The sequence below is a fragment of the Polistes canadensis genome, unplaced genomic scaffold, assembly GCF_001313835.1.
Source record: "Polistes canadensis isolate GaletaPanama2010 unplaced genomic scaffold, ASM131383v1 scaffold_14, whole genome shotgun sequence".
NCBI classification, from domain to species: Eukaryota; Metazoa; Arthropoda; class Insecta; order Hymenoptera; family Vespidae; genus Polistes; species Polistes canadensis.
This window is the reverse complement of record NW_014569561.1, coordinates 388312-398069: the sequence shown is the minus strand read 5'-3', so window position 1 is coordinate 398069 and position 9758 is coordinate 388312. Positions and strand designations below refer to the sequence as shown.

The 9758-nt window shown below is 30.4% G+C and overlaps 3 protein-coding genes across 4 annotated transcripts in view; 2 read left to right on the top strand and 1 right to left on the bottom strand.

Annotated features, from left to right (window-relative positions):
* Nucleotides 1-282: 282 nt before the first annotated feature.
* On the top strand, nucleotides 283-1902 carry LOC106793475 (dehydrogenase/reductase SDR family protein 7-like). Its single transcript, XM_014760447.1, has 6 exons — nucleotides 283-621; nucleotides 707-850; nucleotides 949-1168; nucleotides 1240-1324; nucleotides 1389-1549; nucleotides 1629-1902. Exons 1-6 carry the CDS (start codon nucleotides 475-477, stop codon nucleotides 1826-1828), a joined length of 957 nt encoding a protein of 318 aa, XP_014615933.1. The 5' UTR covers nucleotides 283-474; the 3' UTR covers nucleotides 1829-1902.
* Nucleotides 1903-3671: 1769 nt separating this feature from the next.
* On the bottom strand, nucleotides 3672-6441 carry LOC106793507 (transmembrane protein 11 homolog, mitochondrial). The gene is made up of 3 exons (XM_014760508.1): nucleotides 6354-6441; nucleotides 5330-5547; nucleotides 3672-5253 (listed from the first exon to the last, which is right to left on the bottom strand). Exons 1-3 carry the CDS (start codon nucleotides 6374-6376, stop codon nucleotides 4967-4969), a joined length of 528 nt encoding a protein of 175 aa, XP_014615994.1. The 5' UTR covers nucleotides 6377-6441; the 3' UTR covers nucleotides 3672-4966.
* Nucleotides 6442-7269: 828 nt separating this feature from the next.
* The window catches only part of LOC106793458 (protein outspread), a 67381-nt gene continuing 64892 nt past the window's right edge, over nucleotides 7270-9758 (top strand). Inside the window, exon 1 of one of the 2 annotated variants that reach the window (XM_014760406.1) lies at nucleotides 7270-8872. In XM_014760406.1, the coding sequence (XP_014615892.1) occupies nucleotides 8729-8872 (144 nt within the window). In that variant the 5' untranslated portion in view covers nucleotides 7270-8728. The remainder of the gene's footprint in view (nucleotides 8873-9758) is intronic. The other variant, XM_014760408.1, reaches the window with a different exon arrangement.

The following is a 9758-nucleotide window of genomic DNA, read 5'->3' as shown; positions in this document are numbered from 1 at the left end:
CAACATATTCATAAATAAGAAAATGTATAATTAAAATTAACAACGAGTGGTCAAGCCATTAACCTACCTTCACGATCAACGGTATTGTCGCGAGTTTACAAATTCTATATTTTAAATAGATTTTTAACACATATTCACTCAACTATTTGCAATGAGATATTGTTGTGATTTATACAATGCCATACTTGATTAATGACGTAATGATATAATAATTATATATGTTATTACATATCAGTCACGTACTATAGCGCTGTGTCGATAAAGCGGATATGTATACAAATATATATATATATATAAAATGAGATTCTCTTGTAAGTGATTATGACATTCTGAACTTCGTACGTTTACGATATACATGATTGATCGCGTATAAAGAGAAAAGTTTTCTATAAAATTATATAATTTAGTTTTAATATAATTATTTTATCTTATACATTTTTAATTGATTTTTATTAAACATATACACTTATAATCATGAAAGAAAAAGAAACTTTAAAAGGATGGTACATTATATGGTGGCTGTTTAAATTAATTGGATTTCCAATTACTATACCATGGTTACTTTACCATTTTTATGACATTATGCAACAAAAGAAAGAAAAGGCAGTATTAAAAAACAAGGTATCAGCGTATATTCTAATTTGTGAACAAATATTTTATAGTATTGTTATTGCATTCATTATTTTCATTTCATTATGTAATTTAGGTTGTAATGATAACTGGTGCCAGTTCTGGATTAGGCGAAGCGTTAGCTCATGTATTTTATAGTTGCGGCTGCAGACTTATTTTAGTTGCAAGAAGAAAAGCAGAGTTGGAAAGGGTTAAAAATACATTAATGGAGAAACATTGTGTATGTTCATTGTATTCTATTTTATCACATATATGTATATATATATATATATATATATATAAATATTTATATTATATTAATAATATTACATTTTTCAGACAGTTCCGACTCATCCACCTGTAATTCTACCTTTGGATTTAACCGAAATCAACACTTTACAACCAGAAATATCAAAAGTCTTATCAATACATGAAAGAATCGACATTCTGATAAATAATGCTGGAATTTCATATCGAGGAGAGGTCATTAATACAAATGTGGATGTGGATATTAAAGTAATGCTCATTAATTATTTTGCACAAATAGCTTTAACTAAAGGTAAACATAAAAATTGATATATATTCAACACATTTATTTAATTTGAATATACGACATATATATTTTTCCAGCTGTTCTTCCGTCAATGTTAAAACAACAATATGGTCATGTAGTGTATATTAGCAGCGTTCAGGGTAAAATTTCTATACCTTATAGGTTTGTATAATTTTTACATCTATATCTTTGATTAGGATAGTCATTAATTATCGTAATTTATTAGATCTGCATACGCAGCATCTAAGCATGCATTACAAGCTTGGTGTGATGCCTGTAGAGCGGAATTAACCGAACAAAATATAAAGATTACAATAATTAGTCCTGGATATATAAAGACTGCTTTGTCATTAAACGCTTTAACAGGAAGTGGTGAAACATATGGAGGTTTGTTTATTCCAAGTATATTAAAATAATGTAAATAGAAAGTCTTATACTTTTATATAAAAACATAATATGCTTACAGTAATGGATCAAAATACAGAGCAAGGCTATTCTCCTAAATACGTTGCCAAAAAAGTTCTGAAAGCTGTATTGAAAAAAGAAAAGGATGAAATTATTGCACCAATTATCCCAAAATGTGGTATACTTATACGTTTCTTATTTCCTTCCCTTTACTTTTGGCTCATGGAGAAGCGCGCTAAAAAGTTAGATAAAGAAAAGTAATTTTCGAATAGATCTGGGGAATATATATATTACTTGGTTTTAAATATTATAATATAATATTTATTTGTGGATTATAGTTCAGATTTTATTAACTAACGTTTTTATTATTACTTATATTTTTATAATAATTAATAAATAATTAGAGTTAGAATCTGTTTTATAAAATAAATGCATTTATATATCGTATAAGTAAAAGTCATATGATACAAAAGTTCAAATATCTTTTTTTCAAAATTATTGTTTATTTAAGAATACTTAATATTTTTGTTTGATTATACCGAAAAAAGGAAATTTTTTACATGAGCTAAAGTTTTTATATGTGTATAAAATTATAAAGAAATATTTTCTGTATAAACATACAGAATTATCATGGAGTAGTGCATTAAAGTCTATATATAATTTAGTAATTATACTAATTAAATATCATAAATATATACTATACATCTAACTTTCATATATATGTACGTACGACTATTAAATTCATTACGAAAGAAATGTTTTATATATTAAAGATGCACATTTTATTAACATTCTAATTTCTTTTATTTGAACTAATAACTTTAATTTTATATTTATAGAATTATCATATATGAGAAAAATAAAGTCACGTAATTTTATATCAAATATTTATGTAATCTTAAAGTTATATAATTGTTTTTTTTTTATTATTTTATAAAATAAATATTTTTCTCATTATTAGAAATAAGTACGATTTATCGACTTGTGAATAAGGGTGAATAAAGGTAAATTGTTTAAAAATGTATGTACGTACATACACATAAATTTGTTACCATATAACATAAATGTGATTGACTTTACAATTTATATTTATTTTTTGTTTTTCTTGGTTTCCTATCTTTATTCTATTTTTATTTTTCTATTATAGTATATTCTTTATATAAGTTCTTTTTTTATATACTATATATATAATTTAAAGTTTATATATATTCATTTCAACATAATTCAAGATGAATCAAAATAATATGGTCTATCTATTACATATTTTGATATATTTTACAATTGATTAGTTTGGCAAAAAATCTAAACTCGAAGATATAATTTCACATAATCTCTAATCTTATGAGGATATTAATTTCATTTAATTTTTTACATTAAACTTTGTATGAATTAAATATAATTATTATATATTTATAAATAGTATATTGTTTTGCATTTTGTATTTTGCAAAATATGTATTTAATGCTGCACTTAAAACAATTTCTAACGGTACTATGTACATATTTATTAATAGAACATTTTATTATATATGTACAGCATTATAATGTACAACAAAGTTCTTAAAATACTCAGATGTTCTTACGCTCAGATATGAAAAGTAATATTTTTTCTTATAAATTTAAAATTATAATTCAAATACCTACTTGACTAGAACTTCTACATGTTCTAAAAATTCCAGTAATCTTAAACAAAGCTAATAGTTTAGTAATCAATTTCCTAGATAATAGATATTATATTATTTGATCGATTATATTATTGTTATAAATATATCAATAATATATTATATCATCGCCATAATTTTTGTTCAATTTATCGTTTGAACGGACCTTTTTTATCAATGCGAAGTTAAATAACTTCAAGAGATAAAAAGGAAGAATGAGATATAACTTTAAAATATTAAATCAAGTAGTGTGTTTTCTGTTCTTACATTCTTATGCTTGAAAATAAACAGAAAGAATTTTAAGAACATCTATTAAAAGAAATATAAATATATCTTCACCGAAATTCGTTTAGTTATCGGATGGGAATAAAATTCAAATATTTCAACTCACTTTTAATAATATTTTGATAAGGAATTATTTAAAATAAAAAAAGACTTTCAGAATACGTATAAGTAAATTTACTGTTCGATTTAATATTTGTTTGACAGTATATCGTTTCCCTCGTTTCAGAAGACATTCAGAATTTTGTTTTATATTGATAAAATAAAGGTTTTTTTTCATATAGTAACGTGAACAAAAATTGTTTGTAGTAAAATTAACAGGTCAGCCTTTATCTAACATCGATTAGAGTTTTATTTGTCATAAAAAATTAGAAATTTTTTAAATTATTTAAAAAAGAAATTAATATGAAAATATCATTAATATGTCAATGTTCATGTTCTAAGAGACATCAGATTTATCAAGACATTTGTGTTAATTGGAATGTTAGAACACCAGAATACTTGGCCATAAAGATATACGAATTCTTTGATTTATAATTGTTATGTTTATACGTTACTCGGCATATTTTATTTTAAATACCTAAGCAATCCATATTTTAATTTTAAGTAAGAGGCCTAATGTTGAAATACAAATAGAAAAATAATTCTTTTCTACAAGCTTCAAGATAAAAATGTTTTATGTTAGGTCCAAGAACTTTTCGAATCCTTCATCATTTATTGTAGGAATGTTGTAATGCACTTTTTATAGGGCTAAATTATGAAGCTTAGTATGCCTTTTTGAGTAAATATTTATTTACCCAAAATTTGTTGTTTCATTTTAATTGAAAAAAATTATTTACTGAAAACACAATATGATGTTATATTAACACAAAATGAATGTTATATTATTTAAATATTTTGGAGTATAGAATAACACTATCATTTACAATTATTATGCACAGGAACACAATCGTTCGCTTTAATTCTGGTTAATTTTATAAAATGAAAAACTCTAGGAAACGTTACTTTTTTTTATTCTCGCGTTCTGTGCAATCTACCTATATTATTTACAATCTAAAAATACATAATGCTATATTTAACTTCTAGGATTTAAAGTTGTAATTTTGTATATTTTTAAGAGAACACATATTACTTTAGTTCATTAGGAATATTTTTCAAATTGATTTGTGACAAAAAAATGATTGTAGTTAAATCGGTAAATTACGGATCACAGAGTAAAAACACCTATAACTCTGAAGATTATGTCTGGAGCTAAATGCAATAGTCAGATGAAGATACACTTTTGATGTGGTATAAAGTCTTCACTGTAAAGCAAATGTGATTCTGTATTTCTTCTAATATAAAGAATCCTATGCTAGGCCATGCTGATTCTATTGTGGATGATGTATTGCACGGCCTTTATGTTGTTGCTTTTCAATTTAAAAACAAGATATAATTCATTTTCAACAATTAAAACTTCATTTAAAAGCTTGATAAATTCTCCATGCGCTAATGCTAATTGCTGCCAGTGTAACACTCGCATGAAGAATTCGTCTCCTTGTATCGTCCTTTCTCACAAGGAACGTTGGCGATGAGGGGCCTAAGATAGCTAACACTTCCATATGTGGTAGCTTACTCGTGTCAGTTTCTACTTGGTATTGACAGCATGGATCAAACTGCCAAGATAACGTATAAAGTCCACAGGTTATAAGCGATACAAAACCTAATGTGCCACAAATATATGGTCGATCGCCCCATATAAGACCTGGAAATGTCAGTAATCGATTATTAAATTTATAATTGTTTTAATTTATAACTGTAATATAGAGACATTAACAAACCTGTTGTGATGGCGGTTAAGCCAGAAAGCGTCGCAGTTTTATGAAGACAATTTCCTACTGTTATCCACCTAGAAGTTTCATCTCCTAATTTTGATGGTTCGATAATAATTAAAGTACATTCAGATTCGAGAGCTCTTTCTAACTCGTACTCAAAAGTTTCGTGAGCATTTTCACTATCGTATACTTCTCTAATAATTGCAACTTTTGAATTATCATCCCTGTAAACATACAAATGTTACAATTCAAAAAGACTATGCTAAAGTTATTCTCATAAGTTTCGATATGCACAAATTAAATGAACATTTTATAACAATAAATTACAAAAATCTAAAAATGTATATTTATCATACTATAGACATAAGATGTACCTGCTAATAACATTGGTTTACAACATAGTTGCACGTAAATTCATATAATTCTAAAGTCTCTGATTCGTAAGAATACTCGTTAAACATTGATATCTCATGTATGACATTTAATAGTAGATCAATTATACAATTATAATTTTCTTTTCACCATTTGTTTCTTTTGCATGTTATGTAAGAGGTCTGGTTGAATTTAATTAGATTAAGATTTGTTTGAATAAAATATTTGTGTGTGTGTGTATATATTTCTAATAAATGCTTAATGTATTTTTATAATATTAAAATATATTATAACAACATTTTTTTATAGACTGATTTATACAGCAAACGTAGAAATTCAAAGTAATAATGTTTAGACTATAAGAAAAAATTAGAAATATACATATATATTAACCTTTAAGCGATTTATAATAACTTTTAAATATAACATTGTTGACGCTTTTACGTTAGAGGTCAAATACTCTTTAGAATTAAATATTTACAAATAATAACACAGAAAAGAAAAGGTTAATTTGTTATGTCCAAAGTATAACATTTGAGGTTAGCTATTATGATATTTACTTATATGATATTATAGTAATATTTTATATTAACATCGTTGGGACACTAATAAATATAAAATTTTATATAAAAAATCGAAATTAATCTAAGCTACGAACCTGTCAACGACTTTATCTACCATCTTTACAAGCAATCTTATGGACGATGGAACAACAGTCGTTCTAAACTCGAAACAAATTTATGAATATAGAACCGGATGTGTAAATCAGCTGATTCTTTCCTATATGAGTCTCTGACTCAAGTAGTCTAGTTAAACTTAAATATTGCTTTACTAGTAATATATTTGTTTAATAAAATATCTTTGTTAAACTCTTATTAAATAATACACTTTATTTTATTTTAATTATAAAATGAAATAAATTTGGAATATATAAATGTGTGTGTTAATAATATTATTTATTTCGGATGATAAAATATATGAAAATATGAACGTTTAATAGTTCCCGCCTTTTACGTTTTCTGGTTTATCATTTCGCTACTTCAAGATGTTACGATATATTCGATTTAATAGTAGCGGGAATAAAAACATAATAAGTAGTTCCAGGTTATTCTTTATATTATTTATTCCTTGTTAATTACTTTTGCATTAAAAATAATTGGGACAATCGTTGATTGATGTAATACAAATATTTAGTTATCATCGTACGGTGCATTATACATAATCGACAACGAACGTACACGCGCAGTGATAACTTTAGTATATTGCTATCAGATTACATAATTCGTATACCACCAAATATTATCGAATTTAAGAATGCATATAATCAAAGAATTTTATAAACGAGAGATGTCTGTGTAGAAAATATAACTTTGACGAATTTCGCAATTATATTCGAGGTCAATCGATTAACTCGAGAAATCAGCAACTTTTTATCTTACCTAATTAATAACATTTGATTTGATTAAATAAAATCGCGTTGTTTGTAAAACGATATTATTGGAAAAAGAATTGAAAAAAATCATAAGTTTGCATTGATCGAAGATCAGCCAATAGGAGAAGGCGTATGTATGTAAGAAAATATGGCGGATGCGCGTTGGTAAAGTTAGCGACCAATCAGCTTACGAAGATGGGACGATAGCTCGGGAAACGATTGGAAATGGTGTGCGGTAGCGCTTGGATTATAGGAAAATTGTACGGTAGCACGGTTTGCGGATGGATGTAAGCGCGAGTTTCGTTCTGTCATGGATATTATCGAACGGTGTGTCATAGCTTTGTTCGAGCATCGTCGTCGTGCCCGTCTTCGTGCTTATTTTTGTGCTAATCGTCGTCGACGTCGCCGGCGTCGTCGTCGTTGTTCTTCTTATTGCTAGATTCTTACAAAGTAGCAGCGCCTCTGGGCTCTGGGTTAAGAATCGCAAAGGGGCGTACGCGTCTTTTGCATGTAAATTCTCGATTCCAATTTCGTACTTGCACCTTTTGTTTTTCTCTGGTGCCCCGAGTGAAACACACTGCAAGAACGTCGGAGTGGAGAGGGGGGGGGAGAAAGAGAGAGCGTTAGAGAGGGAAAGGGAGCGGGAGGCTTCCCCGTGATTTCATTCTATCGTCCACGTGCTTTCGCAGCTTAGACCAGAGATTCTCAAGTGACGGGTGCGGCGGTGAAAGAGTGAAAAAGGCAGGAGAGGGGGACGGGTTTGGTTTGATCTCTCTCTCCCTCTTTTTTTCTCTTTCTTTCTATGCCGGAAGGTAAGAAAGAGTGGGGGGTAGAGTCAGTACCGCGTCGACCTTAGAGGAGTCTAGCGCTCGTTTCGTTGCATCGCGTTTAGTGCGTGTTCGTCAGTGCGCGAGTCAATGACGACCTCGTGAACGCGCGAGAACGCGCGTGCTCGTGCGACGATGCGCGTTTTCCGCGACGTCGAAAAAGAGAGAGAAGAAAGCAGAGAATATTAAGAAGAAGAAGAAGAAGAAGAAGAGGAGAAGAAGTGTGAGAAGAATAAAGGAAGAAACCAACGCTACGAATCATCGTCGAATCGTTCGATCACACGGCAAGAATTTACTACGTGATAAAATACAAGCGCGCGCGCGCGCGCATATTCAAGAGAAAACTTGCATTTTGTCTGCACCACCTCATCCTGCCCCTTTATTTCGAGGATATCAACATTTCTCTTGTTTCGAAAGGTGTTTATTTTCGAAGCGAGACACGGTGGTTGGGATTTTCAAGAAGCGCCAAAGTGATTAGAAACGTAAGTTAGGTGGCGATACTTTCGAGTGAAAGGGTAAGAAACGCGAACTTGTTGTTGGTTGTTGTTGTTGTTATTATTATTATTAAGACGATCAAAGAAAAGGATAACAACAAAGGTGATAAATCGAATAAAATAATAATAATAAGTGAAAGAAACTTTGAAAAGAGGAGGAAGTCAATGGAATGATGTCGTCGTGGTTGTTGTTACCGTTATTATTAGTGTTGCTGTTTTTATCGGCCGATAATAATTGTCGTCTTCGTCGATAATCCTTTGGCTCTTTGGTGTCGCGACGATGTCGAGCGGCACGGGGGCCGTCGTGCGTCCTACCGGCGCCGAGTGCAGGAAGTTCGCACCAAACATATTCAACAAGAGCAAGTGCAGCAGCTGCTTCAAACAGAAAGAGGAGCACAGTGCGGAGGCTCTGGAATGCAATAGGGTGAGTTTTCCTTGATGGACTCTATCTTTATCTCTCTCTCCCCGCATCCCTCTCTACCCCTCTTCCTCTCCCCATCCACGTATATCCTTTCCTTTCTTTCTTGCGTGCTCTGTGTCTCCTCTCTCTCTCTCTCTCTCTCTCTTTCTTTCTTTCTCTCTCCGTTTCTCCCTTTCATTCTGCTACCCTCCTCCATCTTTCTTGCGTAGATGGTCGACTCGACGCGGCTCGAGACGTCTCCCTTGACTTTTTCTTCTTCTTCTTCTTCTTCTTTTTCTTCCTTTTACTTCCCATCCCTTCTCTTCTCTTCTCTTCTCTTCACTTCTCTTCTCTTATTTTTCTTCTTTCTTCATCTCCGTTGAATTCCACGGCACGGTCGGTGAGGAACAACGGAAGGAGTGAGTGGGAGGGTGGGAGGGACAGAGGTATGTCTCGTAGGGATCATTGCTGCGTTACGTAAGTCATACTTTTTCATTCGATTTGTTGCTGTTACCTTCGGGGCATGTCTCAGAGGAGTAAACTCGATCGATAGATCGATCCGTCCGTCCGTCCGTCGTTCCTTCATTCGAGGGAGCATTAATTATTAATTGTTTCCTTTTATTACGACGCATTTTTTTTCCTTTGCACGAAGATGCGTCATCTTTGAAAGAATTGTTCGTTTGTTATTCTATTGATAAACAAGGTTTTTTTTTTTTTTACACCGTATAGTTCTTTCGGAATGCTTCTCTTTTTTATTTGGGTTTTTTTTTTTTATATATATATATATATACATATATCTTTTTTTTAAGGACAACGCGAATCCTTTCCGATTGTTATCGACGTTCTCGCGGCCTTGGCATCGTAACTTTTACGTATATACCTTTCGAATCCAACGTTTTCCTCTCGCTGT

Coding starts and splice junctions, on each gene's coding strand:
- LOC106793475 (XM_014760447.1), top strand. CDS start 475: ATGAAAGAAAAAGAAACTTTAAAAGGATGGTACATTATATGGTGGCTG. Junction 851..948: donor CATTAATGGAGAAACATTGT/GTATGTTCATTG, acceptor TACATTTTTCAG/ACAGTTCCGACTCATCCACC. Junction 1,169..1,239: donor ACAAATAGCTTTAACTAAAG/GTAAACATAAAA, acceptor ATATTTTTCCAG/CTGTTCTTCCGTCAATGTTA.
- LOC106793507 (XM_014760508.1), bottom strand. CDS start 6,376: ATGGTAGATAAAGTCGTTGACAG. Junction 5,548..6,353: donor GTAGATAAAGTCGTTGACAG/GTTCGTAGCTTA, acceptor GTATGTTTACAG/GGATGATAATTCAAAAGTTG. Junction 5,254..5,329: donor CTTAACCGCCATCACAACAG/GTTTGTTAATGT, acceptor TGACATTTCCAG/GTCTTATATGGGGCGATCGA.